The 13763-nt window shown below is 49.8% G+C and overlaps 1 protein-coding gene across 7 annotated transcripts in view; it reads right to left on the reverse strand.

Annotated features, from left to right (window-relative positions):
* DTNB (dystrobrevin beta) overlaps positions 1-13763 on the reverse strand; it is a 100585-nt gene that overhangs the window by 51464 nt on the left and 35358 nt on the right. For all 7 annotated transcript variants that reach the window (XM_028725310.2, XM_028725315.2, XM_028725314.2 and 4 more), the window contains exon 9: positions 10326-10450. In XM_028725310.2, coding sequence (XP_028581143.2) covers positions 10326-10450 — 125 coding nt within the window. The remainder of the gene's footprint in view (positions 1-10325; positions 10451-13763) is intronic.

The raw sequence follows: 13763 nt of genomic DNA on the forward strand, positions 1-13763 counted from the left end.
GAGGTCCGAGGACAGTGGGGAAGACACGCTGCGCTTCCCCGCTGTCCCGGAGATTTCCCTATGGGCTTTCGTCTTGCGAAGGAAGCCCATAGGGAAATTTGTTTTGCGAAGCGCCTCCAAAACGGAAAACCCTTTCGTCTAGCGGGTTTTCCGTCTTGCGAGGCGTTCGTCTTGCGGGGCACCACTGTACCAAGAAGGCCCTCTGCCTGGTTCCCTGTAACTTGGCTTCTCTTTATTTTTATTTTTTTATTTGTACATATTTTATTTGTATATATTGCTTGTTTTATGTTGCTATGGCCGTTAGCTAATGCGAATACAGTTTATCTTATCTTAATTTGGCTTCTCGCAGAGAGGGAACCGCCAGAAGGCCCTTGGTGCTGGACCTCAGTGTCTGGGCTGAACGATGAGGGTGGAGACACTCCTTCAGGTCTACTGGGCTGAGGGCGTTTAGGGCTTTCAAGGTCAGCACCAACACTTTGAATTGTGCTCGGAAACGTACTAGGAGCCAATGTGGGTCTTTCAAGACTGGTGTTATGTGGTCCAAGTCCCCAGTCTGGCTGCCGCAATCTGGATTAGTTGTAGTTTCCGGGTCACCTTCAAAGGTAGCCCCCTCGTAGAGCGCATTGCGGTAGTCGAAGTGGGAGATAACCAGAGCTTGCACCACTCTGGCCAGACAGTCAGCGGGCAGGGAGGGTCTCATCCTGTGTACCAGATGGAGCTGGGAGACAGCCGCCCTGGACACAGAATTGACCTGCGCCTCCATGGAGAGCTGTGAGTCCAAAATGACTCCCAGGCTGAGCACCTGCATTGCGGGGTTGGACTAGAAGAGGGGCAACTGTGCCCTAAATCAGGTAACAAACATATAAAACTTGGGTCAAATTTGGAAACCACCTTGGTGCCCTGGACTCCCAAGGTGTCATAGTGGCTGTTTCCCCAGATTCATTCCTTTCCCAAAACTTCTGTTAGCACAGCTGAAGGGGAGGGGGGAGGAGAGAGAGACATGGCTGTGGACCCCCCCCCCTGTAATATCAGGGAGGGAGAAGGCTGCTGCCCCTTATCCAAGCCATCCGCCAGGAGGAGAGCGCAGATTCCCTGCTCCACCCTAAAGGGCCTGGATCACGGCCTCCTGCCACTCAGCCTGGACAGAGGCTCTCCATCCATCCATCTTTAGGGAACAGAGCAAAAGCCGTTTTGAGAGTCACATATGTCAGCCTCCCTTTTGATGGAACTCACCAGACTAGCTATATTTCATCGGAAAAGGGCGGCTGGGAGACTTTGGCTCCCAATTATAAAAAGAGCAGAAATCCAATCTGAAAAGGGAGCATCAAAAAACAGCAAATGCTAATCGACATTAATTAGAACAACGCCGCTCAAAACAGCGTGTTCTGGTGCTAAAACTTCTCAGTCAGCTTTATAAAATGCTCACATTTTTTTCTGGGGAGGGGGGAAAACATAGTTCAGGGGTGGAGAGAGAAGAAGAGCTTTCATGCATGAGAGGGTCTGGTACAGAAAAAGGCATCACAGAGGAGTGTTTAGATGTCATCGCTCGAGCAATTCTTCAGAGATCAATGGCAAACGTTAAGATAAATCTAGCCACCCTCCGGCTCCAGGAGTTCTTTTGTCGGCCCCTGAACTTGCACGGCCGCAGTTTCCGATGTCTCTCCTCCCGCCCGGCACCCCGAACCCTTCCTGCTAGAGAGGCCACTTCGCAAAGGACCTTTGCTCTCAAAGCATCTCAAGGAGGTCTGGAGAACGACAGCCGCCCAGGAAGCAGCTGCCCCTTGCCCTGCTGTCGAAGGAGCCTCCTTCAAAGGCACCAGGCGAGGGAGCGCCAGAAAGCTGCCTCGTCCTTTGCGCCTACAACACCCTCCCACCCCATAACAAAGAACCACAAAGAACTGCTGGAAAGTGTTGTTTCTTTTCATCCGCCGGGTTCTGAGAAGTTCGCTCGGCCAGGGAAAGGGCTCCCTGCAGCGCCCCGAACAAGTGCATGCAAAAGCCCTAAAGGAGAGAGAGAGAGAGAGAGAGAGAGAGAGAGAGAGAGAGAAAGAGAAGCAAAGACAGCAAACCTTCCCTGCTGGAGAGCAAGTGCCTCTGCCTTCCTTTGCCAAAGAGGCTTCCAAAGAGGGCAGCAGCCGTGGCCCAGCCCTCCTCCTCCCTCCTCCGTTGTCTCTAAGGAAACAGACGTGTCACGTGAGGATCTCCTGCCTGCCAGCCACTGGCTCCCTCTCTGTCTCTTGGGGAAGAGCAGGTACCCCCCAGGAAGGCCTCCCGGAGAGGCAGGTGTACACTCACCTGCACCTCCAGCTGCTCAAGGTGAGAGAGGCACCAGGACCTCCTCCCCGCTACCTGGCTCCAGCCAGAGGCAGCATCTATTTTAAGCTGCCTCCTTGCCTCCCTGCATCTCCACTTTCAAGCATCTCATCAGCCTGGACAGCTCCTTCTTCCGCTGGAGAATTCATAAGGCACACGGTTACACTGCTGCTACTGAGCTGCCACTGGGTTCTGGGTTGTTCTATTTTATTTTATTTTATTGCTGACTCCCCCATCCCCGTCACAACCAGAATCTTCGCCAGGCAATACAGGAGTTCCCCTTTTCTGAAAAAGGGCACAGCAGATAACTGCAATGCCAGCAAAAAAGAAACCGCTTCGTTTTCAAAAGCCAGATTTCCTTGACAGCAGAGAAGCTTCTCGAAAGAAACGCACCCTTGGGGCCTGGAGGAGGAGGAGGAGAAGGAAGGGGAAGGAAGCAGGGAGAGCCAGCAGGCGCCGGGTGGAAGGAGGACAGTCACACGCAAAGACAGCATCCCCTGGGGAGACACACTCACCCCAATTTTGAAAAGCAAACTCAAAACGCAAGCTGGTCCTGCAGGAATTGTGACTGGGCTGGTCCCAGGATGGAGAGGCCAAAGCGAGGCAAGGCAGAGCGTTCAGAGGGGCCAACATTTGCACTGGGCAGGGCAGAATGGTAGCCTAGCCTTGCCTGTGGGCAGAGCCCAGCTTCAGGCTTGCCAGCTCCACAGATGAACAAAAAAGGGCCCCCAAATCTCAGGTCCCAGAGCTAAGGAAGCCCCTGTTTGCAGGCGCAAAAGCCAGGCAGATTCCACAGCCTCCCCAAAAGTCAAGCCATTTGGCAGCTGCAGTTGCAGCAGGTTGGAGGGTGGAAGGTTGGGGAAGGCTGCCTCGATGTATCACAGCCAGACAGGGACTTGGATGGGGCCACACAGGGGCCATCTAGTCCAACCCCTGCAATGCAGGGATCTTTCACCCAACCTGGGACTCAAACCCTTGCCTCTAAGATTCAGAGTCTCGTGCTCTACCGGCTGAGCTATCCTTCAGGGCTACATTACAGGATGACTCTGAAACGAAGGGGGCAATTTCACGAAGGGGAGGCTCTGCATGGGTTCTGCACCAACCAAGACAGCTTCAGACAAGGATTGCACAAACTCATGGAGGAGAATACGGTTCCTGGTGGACACGAGTCGTGATGGCTCCACTCTGCCTCCACAGTCAGCGACAGCCCGGCTTCTGAATCCCGGTTGCTGGAAACCCCAGGAGGGGAGAGGGTTCATGCGCTCAGATCCTGCCTATGGGTATCCCTGTGGGGGCACCTGGTTGGCGACTGTGAGAAGAGGATGCCGGAGTGGAGGGTCCACGGCCTGATCCACCAGGCTCTTCTTCGTTCTTTGGACGTTAGCCAGGGGATCCCAGGAGATCCCCCTCGGGTGACAGCACATTTGAGCAGGGTGGGCAAGCGAGGGGCCTTCTCATTGTGGAGGAGGAGCAGACATGCTCTGCCCACGGCTTCCAATGAGCCATTAAAAGCCATTTTGTCCCAGCAAAGCTTTTGCTATCAGGCGCCTATGTTTGGCATTCCCAGTTGACGGGTTTATATTGCTGTTTATATGCCACTGTAACTTTACGTGTTGTAAAAGCCACCACTCAGGAGTCACAAATCATAAATAAAATTGTAGGGACCCTGAGGATCATCTAGCCCAACCCCCAGCAATGCAAGAATATGCAGGATCAAACCTGCAACCTTGGCATGATCAACACCACACTCTGAGCTGGGGCAGAAAGAGCATTTTAGAAAGCGATGCCCATTGATTCAAAGCCAGCGCTAGAGAAAAACAAGGGGCAGCAGCTACCTCCATCCTGGGGGCCACAGCCAAAGAGGCCATGAAGCCAGATGGATCGTTGGCCTGATCTAGAAAAGTTGTTCTGGTTATCCCCTTATCTTGCCTGCATCTTATCCAAAAGGGAGGGAGGGGCGAAACCCACAAAGAACAGTGACAGCAAGAGGGAAAGAGTCGGAAGGAAACTGAAATAAATAAATTAAGGTCTTATGTATATAATACAGGTTTATAAATGTACCAAGCAAACATGTACATAGATATATAGGCCACATGTCTGAAGCTGCACAGGAGAGCAGCCATGGAGCCATTTTGACTCCCAGGCGGGCCAGGTGTTTTCTCTGCAAGGTCAAAGGAAAATGGAAAAGCCTCCCCATTGTCTTTTCCTTCACAAAACCTGTCTTAAGGGAACATTTAAGATAGGAATAGGGTGTGAGCCTGTGACCTGGCCCAGGAACTAAGTATTTATCATTACAAAAGACTGGCCAGGCTCCCCAGGGTATCCAATCAAGTAACCATTAACAGGTAACTTGCCAGACAGGAGGTAAACAATGCACTCAGATTTCTGTTGTAGACCGCCTCTTCTGTGATGTAGGTATGATGTGTCTGGGGGTGGTCATGGGCTCCAAGGCGGGCAATTTGAAATGTCTATATAAGGGTGGGCACACCTTGGTTCTTGGTCCTCCTCCTTCTCCTGCGTGTGAGGGGAGCACCCTGTTGCAACAGTTCAATAAAGATCAGGCTTATGAGCTGCTTTGCTTCTCAATATTCTCTGCTTGGCCTCTGCTATTTATCTCCAACTGATGGAGAACCTACAAAGGACTCTATGAGGGCTCTTGTGTCCCCCCATAAGGGAATAAGGGCAGATTTTCGTTTATTACAAAACGAAAAGGGTGAGCTGTTTTTCCTGACCCAAATGCAGTTCAGGGTTCTGAACTGTAAGGCTCTGCAATTACACCGTAAAGTCTACACGAGATCTTATTAGAGATTTTTTTTTAAAAAAAGCATGCAAACTCTAGAACAAACATGAAGCTTCATGCTGAGCTTTCTCTTAGGAGGACGGGAAATAAAAGGTCAGCGTTGGTATTAATGCTTTTAAAAAGTGGCGAGCCAGTGGCTGCAACACAGGACAGTCAAAAATGGGACAGTCATGTCCAGCTAGGAAGCTGGTCTAACCCGTCTCCGAGGATTGCAGAGAAGCTGAAAAGGAGACGATACCAGGAGTGCCGTCCCTCTGCTGAACAAGGGGGACTGAGAACAAGCAAATCTATCCCGGGCACCTTTGCATTTTTCTTTAGCTTTATCCTGCAAGATGGAAGACACAAGATTTACCCACCCGGGAAGAATGGCAGATGAAGTTGATGGACTATATGGAACTGGCGGAAATGACTGGCAGAATCCGAGACCAGGGAGAAGAGTCGGTGGAAGAAGACTGGAAAAAGTTTAAAGACTATTTACAGAAACATTGTAAAATTAATGAATGTTAGAAGAATGTTGGAATGAAGTGATATGGCTTTAGTAGAAATGTTATAAGGAATTAAGTATAAATAGATTAATAGAATATTAAAGGAAAAAATAAGGTTAAAATGTGTTAAAATAATTATAGGATAGAAAATAGGGGAAGATGGAAAGGAATTGCTGAAATAATTAATAGAAGTGGAATACAAAAAGGGAGGTGTGAGGAGGTCGTGGAAATATGTGAAAGAAAGATAAGATATTGAATTTTTTTTCTTTTTTTCGATGTGTTTTTAAATTGTTTCTGCTTTGTCTTGTTTTGTCTTTGTACTGTATTGTTTTTTTGGGGTTTTTTTTGTTGTTTTTCCCCCTGTAGTGTTTAAATTGTCGTAAAAGTAATAAATAATATTAAAAATAAAAAAAAGCTTTATCCTGCAAGATGTCCTGCATCTGGTATGCTTCACTGGCTGTGTGGTGGTGAGAATTTATCTGCTGCCTTTGGTGCCTTACGGACCGAAAGGTGGGGTGGAAAGAATCAATAATTCTGCAGCCGCCTTGGCTACCGGTGTGTTCCCTCTGTGTGCCTGTGGAGCCAGGCATGGCAGGGACCAGCTCTACAGACTCCCGTGTCTGATTCTCCGCCAGCCCTCCTTGCCGGCTTCTCTCTGCCCACTTCCTGCCTCCCCTCCGTGCTGTGGAAGGAGATGCCATTTTGCTTCCTGGCAGGAACTGGCTGGTGAGGCAGAGAGGAGGAGAACTTACCTGCAGCCATCCGTCATGGCTGGATTTGCTTTGCGATCATTACACAAATCCATTCGGGGCCTAATACGCATCAGCCAGAACAAGACGCTGCACCAGAAGGAAAACGTTTGTGTGCTAATCGCTTTCCCAAATTACTGCTTCGTACTCGGGAGTCCTCACAATTTGGAGCGTTGCTTTAATGTCAAAATTGCCCGCTCCTTTTAATTTTCTTTTCCTCCCAGAATTAATGCTTGAAGCTTTATGGTAAACAGCAATCCAGGGGAAGAAATTACACGGTGCAATTTGAGTAGCAAGTTTAATTGCAAAACAATTTTCTTTCTTCTGAAATGCATCCGTGGCCGCCCACCGGAAACACCTCTCTCACCTGGGGCCAGCCCCAAACGGCCTGTGGTCCCACTGAGACTGCAGAGATTTCTACAGACTTTCCTGGGAGCAAGGCCCATTCAACTCAGCGAGATCTGCTTCCAGGCAAACACACACAGGTTTCACGGTCGTCTTTGGTCCAGAGGCTTTGCCTCTGTTCTACCAAATACGCAGAAATGAATACAGTGGTGCCCCGCAAGACGAATGCCTCACAAGACGAAAAACTCGCAAGACGAAAGGGTTTTTGGTATTTTGAGTTGCTTCGCAAGACGAATTTCCCTATGGGCTTGCTTTGCAAGACGAAAACCTCTTGCAAGTTTGTTTCCTTTTTCTTAAAACCGTTAATACCCAGGGTGCATTGCTTGAAGAGGTGCAGTTGCACGCAGTGTGGTAGCCTTTTTTGAGGTTTTTGAAGACTTTGGTGATTTTTGAAGCTTTTCCAAAACTTCTTTTGAAACCGTGCTTCGCAAGACGAAAAATTCGCAAGACGAAAAAACTCGCAGAACGAATTAATTTCGTCTTGCGAGGCACCACTGTAGCTAGCCAGGATAGCTTGGTAACCTCAGCATTGGATTACTGTAATGCGCTCTATGTGGGGCTCCCCTTGAGGCTGCAGCTGGGGCAAAATGCCCCCAGCACCTCACTCCTTGCTTTGCAGAATTTGCACTAGGTGCCTGCTTTGCATTGCTTTCAAAATTCATCAGCTTTTGTTTCCTGTTTTTATTTTCTTATTGCATTTTGTACATTGAGACATGTGTAAAAGGTAAAAGGTAAAGGTACCCCTGCCCATACGGGCCAGTCTTGACAGACTCTGGGGTTGTGCGCCCATCTCACTCAAGAGGCCGGGGGCCAGCGCTGTCCGGAGACACTTCCGGGTCACGTGGCCAGCGTGACATCGCTGCTCTGGCGAGCCAGAGCCGCACACGGAAACGCCGTTTACCTTCCCGCTAGTAAGTGGTCCCTATTTATCTACTTGCACCCGGAGGTGCTTTCGAACTGCTAGGTTGGCAGGCGCTGGGACCGAGCAACGGGAGCGCACCCCGCCGCGGGGATTCGAACCGCCGACCTTTCGATCGGCAAGCCCTAGGCGCTGAGGCTTTTACCCACAGCGCCACCCGCGTCCCCTGAGACATGTGTGGAAGGTGATAAATAAACAAACCAGCTAAACCTTCCCAACAGGCAGTGGTGCAGCAAACAGCAACCCCACCGTTCCAAATCCGCCCTTCCAAATTTTCAAAAGTGAAACGACTTAGGGGAAAGGCAGCGATTAAGGCTGCCACGTGGTCTCGCTGGCACAGATTCATCTGTTCCATTAGCAAATCAGAATTACCAGGAAAGACCAAATCTAATTTCTGTTCATTTGCTAACTTCTACATCCTAATGTTTAGGTTAAGGTTGCAGCATATATATATATATATATATATATATATATATATATACACACACACACACACACACATATACACATATACACCCCCCCCCCTCTAATACGATGCTCGATTTATGCAAAACTGCTCATATATAAAGCATGCAGGTTGCTTGAATACAAGGGCTGAGCTTCAGCAGTATTTTGGTAGGAGTTCTGTGTTGCCAGGGTCACATGGGCAGTGGCAAAATGTATTCTGGGGGGGGGCAGTGGGGGGGGGGAAGGACCAGACGGGCAACAGGGAGCAAGATATTGCTTATGTTTGCTACAGGAACTCCACCTATCTGCCGCCCCTGCCAATATGGGAAGGTGGTATAGTAGTAGTAGTAATAATAAACAACAACAACAACAACAACAACAACAACAACAACAATAAATAGATTTATTTATACCCCATCCATCTGGCTGGTAAAGGGACTCTGTCCCTGTGCTTTAAAACAGACCTAGGAAACAACTGAAGCCAAGGAGCTTGCTCTTGACACAGGCATGCCAAGACACCCCTGGGAATAAGTGTCAAGCTAGGAATTCTCCAGGAAGCAAACCCTCTTTCTCCTGGTCTCTTAGGACCCTACCCTGAAAACCATGGAGCGCTTAACTGGATTTTAGAAAGGGCTGTTCCAACAAGCAGACACCTTTGGGGGGCTACCTAAATCAAAGAACTATATCCCCCTGCCAACACCCTTCCAGTCCAATGCAAAACCCCAATGCAAACCCCCTCTCTGCCTGCTCCAGGCTTCCTGGAAAACTGCTCAGAGGAAGTCACTGAGACCTGGGCAAAAGGCTGTCTCTTCTGCACTCCTTCCCACTCTGAAGACAAGCAGCAAGCGGGTGGGGAGAGCCTCAGGGAGGCGGCAGAGACAGACACAGAATGCAAGATGCCATCACCAGCTTATCTGTAAGCAACCTTTCCATAGCACACTGTGCCCAACATCAGATGAGAACAAGGCGTAGTAAAATGCAACAAACACATTCTGCCTCTTCCGACTCTCCACCCTGGGACTGCTGCCGGCTGCACAGGTGCCAGGTTGCCCCCAAGACATCATGCACGTGTCATGCGCCGTCACACACCTCCCAACACAGCACAGGGTGGCGCAGCCTTCTGCTAGCGGCAATGAGGCCCAGTGGGGGAATGGGAGAAAGGAAGATAGAATAAGGGGATAGTAGCACCCCCTCCCCAATATTTGGAGATGAAATTATCAGCCTATAATTGGGTACTGAGGTTGAGACCTCTTTCCTGAGCGTTCACCCTGATTAATTTGCAGAATGTTTGCAGGGAGGTCATACAATGTTGGCTGCTTATTCAGTATACATTCCAATCTGTTTGCAGAACATTATACCACACAACCGCGAGAGAGCCACCTCCTCAACCAAGCCCACCCTGAGAAAACCAAGGTCACCTGTGATTTCTCTTCCAGGCCATCACTGCCCCTGCAGCAAGAGGCCCCCACAGACCTTTTCCGATTTAACACCTGTGATGCCACTTTCTGGATTAAATCTGGCGAGCGCACAAGTTCAATAACATTCAACGACATAATGTTCCTGGCAATTGGACCAGAGTAGGATTACAGATTCCTGCATTGCAAGGGGCTGGACTAGATGAACCTCAGGGTCCCTTCTGACTCTACAATTCTAGGATTCCAGGTTCTGCTCACCCAGTAACTGCTAAAAAAGTGACTAACCGGACGCTGGTATTACCTCCCCACAAGCTGCTTCAAGGATACCAGCAAGGCCAAACGCAGAACCAGTCATTTGGAACACAGACACGCACACACCTGCCACAGTTCTGCCTCTAGAGACAGGACAGCCTCCTCCAAACGGCCCCCCTACAGGCACTCTGGACCACAACTGCCATCAGCCTGGGCATCCTATGGCTGTTCGGGAGGGCAGCACACCAGGGAAGGCTGCAGTCAGCCAATCTTTTGCAAGCGCTTGCGATGCTATAGAAGGAGGTCTCAGAGCTGAGCATCTTTCCATCCACAGCACAACGGCGAGGACCAGACAACGAGAATCCGCTCCAAGAGGATCAACAAAATGACTCTCAAGGCTCCTCGTACAGATAGCCTGTTCGGCCAGAGACCCTTCCTCTCTGCCTTTCTCTTGGCCGCCCTTCCAGAACCCAGGCGCCAGGCGTACAAAGGGAGGCAGAGCGAGAGGAGACATTGGCGCGGAACGGAAGAGATACTCACCCTGTGTGGGCCAGGTCAAGGGGCTTCTCTGGCTGCTCCGGGTACACGGGGTGAGGAGGCTCTCGACTGGGTACACAACCAAGAGATTTGCTAATGGCATGGCTCAGCTTCTTGGCAGGCGATTTCTGGTTGTTGTTTTTTCAGAGAGAGAATTAAACACAGAAATGGGAATTAGCACAGCAAAGCAATCGGTGCAGCACAGCGCAGAGCTGAAGAGGAGCTGTGCTCCAGCCTCCCAGGATGCAGGGCTCTCCAGGCACAAGCCCCAGGCAGCCCCCAAACAATGCCAGGTGTCCAAAGGGGGGCTGGGGCCAGGCTCTCTCCCACCCTGCCCATCACCCCAACCCAATTGCACTGGCTGCCAATTAGCTTCTGGGCTCAACTCAAAGGGCCAGTTTTGACCTGTAAAGCCTTAAATACCTCAAGGACCATCTCTCCCCATGTGAACCGACCCGGACCCTGTGATGGTCATCCGAGGCCCTTCTTTGTGGTCTTCTGGAGCCAACATTATATGTCTTTAGGCTCCAGGTGAAAACATTCCTCTTCAACCGGGCCTTTGGCTGCGGGGGATGGACGTATTTTTGTTTTGTTACTATGCTACGCATTTTGTGCTTTTATGCTGCAAACAACTCTGCAATCTTTGGACGAAGGGCGGTATATAAATTTAATAGATCATCACTGCTGGGTTTAATATTATGCATGGTGCAAGAGTCCATAGGCTTGTTGCAACTGCCTTGTCTCCAGGGCATCAAGGCCTTGTAGGGACAAGATGCCAGCTTACATTTCACTCATAGGATCATGGAACTGCAGAGTTGGAAGGGACCCCAAGGGCCATCTAGTCTTACCCCCTGCAATGCGCAGCAGAGTGTGCCAGAATCAAAAGTCCCTCAATTTCGCATCAGAGAAACCAGCATCTTCTTGTCACTGGTTTTTCTAACCACAGTCAGAGAAGCCCACAAGCCCTTGCCTGGCACAGATTGCAGGCACCAGCTTGTGGTTTCACTGCACGAGAGGCACTTACGCCATCTCTACTGCGATTTTCCTAACCTTGTGGTTGGAAAGATGAGCAGGGCCTGCAGGTGTGACCTTGTCGCAAGGTGCTCGTTCCCGTTGCCATACTCAAAGGTTTTAAGAGGATGTGTCCTTGACAAGGACTAGATGGATGGATGGGAGGGAGGGAGGGAGCTGGAGCCAAGGTCTGAGGGGAGGCAGAAGCCCTAAAAGCGCTAAAAAGATCCCTTCACATGTGAGAAGCAACAATCAATTGAGACAACCTCCCCAGACCCATGGAAACATCTGGAGAGACCTATTGGGTTAGAGCTTTTTAATATAAACTGGTTCACACTTTGAGACTGTTGGCATCAGACCCTCTAACAAGGAGGAATTTGCAGACTCCTGGACCCAGCCAGGAACCTTCTCTTTATTAGAGGCAATAAGGCTAGAGAGGCGAAGGTCCATCGGATCGGTGATGGGCTGGGCTGCGCCAAGCACCTTGTCTGCAACGCCAGGAGGCCTCAACCCCAGAAAAGAGCTCCCTCTTTGCCCCCACAGAAGAGGTCCCCACAGGCGTTCCTGTTGAATGGTTTCTTTAAATTTTAGGTTTCATGATTGTTTCACAAGATGTGTACGTCTTTAAAGGCCAGAGCAAATAACATGACCTAGTTTTACAGCTGTGAAGCAATATAGCAGGTGCTGTTAAGTTATGTTAATTAAGCTGTTGGGTATGGTATATAAAGAGCAGCAAGGGTTACACTTATTGATATAATGTAATTTAGTGTAAAAGGAGTTTTTGTTTTTGTTATTTGTTATTAAACCAAGCAAAAGTTACTTTTGCGTTTCTTGAATGTGTGGTCTCCCCAGCACGCCTTCTGCAGCGCAACTAATCTGCAAATAGCCAACATCTTTGGTTATGGGCCCAGCTGCTGAGTAGATGACTGCACATTTTTGGACTTTGAGAAAGGTTTGAAAACTCCTTCTCCTGTTAGCGTAGTTCTGTGGGTCTGGAAGAGTTCCAGAATGGTCGACCGGGTTCCAGAAGCTGAGAAAGCTCTGACGTTTCCACAGCTGACAGATGAGAACTGTAGTTTATGGTCGCTTCGGGTGGAGGTGCTTTTGACCTCTCGAGAAATGTGGACCTATGTGACTGATGACCCCCCTGACCCTATGACTAATGCTTGGTCGAAAGGAGATGTGAAAGCCAGGGCGATAATTAATTTGGCTGTCAGCGACCAGCAAGTAGTATATATAAGGAATTAGAAAACTGTCAAAGAAATGTGGGAGTTGGTGGGACTCCGCAAGGGTCTTCCTACACCTTCTGTTCCAGCTGCCACCTCTTTGGCTCCACTGCCCTCAGCAGAGGTGCCCACCAGGGAGCTGAACTGGGCATCAGGGCATCACGACTGCTGTCAACTGCCCAGGTCATCTCCACATCCCACAGAGTGAGCACAGCTTCAACAGAAGCATCAGCCACGCCAGGAGGAAAATTCCCCAGAGCTTTCTGGAATCCGTCCGCCTCCAGGAGGGGACTGTTAAATAACAGGTCCCCCCCCCCCTCCAGTACTCCTGCAGAGGGAAATGGCTGCTGAAGGTCTCGACCTCAACAGGAAATGATCTGACCGTGACAATGGGATAGAAGTTAATTCTTGTTGTTGTTGTTTAGTCATTTAGTCGTGTCCGCCTCTTCGTGACCCCCTGGACCAGAGCATGCCAGGCCCTCCTGTCTTCCACTGCCTCCCGCAGTTTGGTCAAACTCATGTTCGTAGCTTCGAGGACACTGTCCCACCATCTCGTCCTCTGTTGTCCCCTTCTCCTCATCATCAGGGTCTTTTCCAGGGAGTCTTCTCTTCTCATGAGGTGGCCAAAGGATTGGAGCCTCAGCTTCATGTTCATGTTAATTCTACCCCTTTCATATTCACCATCTTGCTGGTGAGTCAACGAGACAAAGTCAAGAGCATGTTCTGCTCACATGCATATACACACTGGGACAGACTTGTGGTGATAATGGCAGCCATGAAGTCCCTGGACTGGGTGACCTCGGTGCAGAAGCTGAGATCCAACCTCAACCATCACCCCAGGGATCCCTCAACACCAGGCCTCCAGCTCAGGCAGGGAGACTTGTTTGCCTGCTATGGTCATCTTCTTTGGCAATTCATCGTAGCCGAGTAAGATGGTCTTCCCTGAACACGGTCTTAACAGTGAGTCCATAAGTGACTGTGGAGGCCAATTCTGGATCCACACGTCCTTCTACAGTGGGGACATTGGTTTCCGGACAGCAGTTGATCACGGTGAGGGGTTTGCCAAACGTGTCTTCCTTTTAGCTTGTTTCTCCCTTGTATCCTGAGTTCGAGCGTCTTCAAAGTCTGTGACATCTTTGGTAAAAGGTAAAAGGTCCAGTTCTCCAATTGGATCGCTCACAGGCCAGTGTTTCCCAGTTATCAG

The sequence above is a fragment of the Podarcis muralis genome, chromosome 3 (genome assembly GCF_964188315.1).
Source record: "Podarcis muralis chromosome 3, rPodMur119.hap1.1, whole genome shotgun sequence".
NCBI classification, from domain to species: Eukaryota; Metazoa; Chordata; class Lepidosauria; order Squamata; family Lacertidae; genus Podarcis; species Podarcis muralis.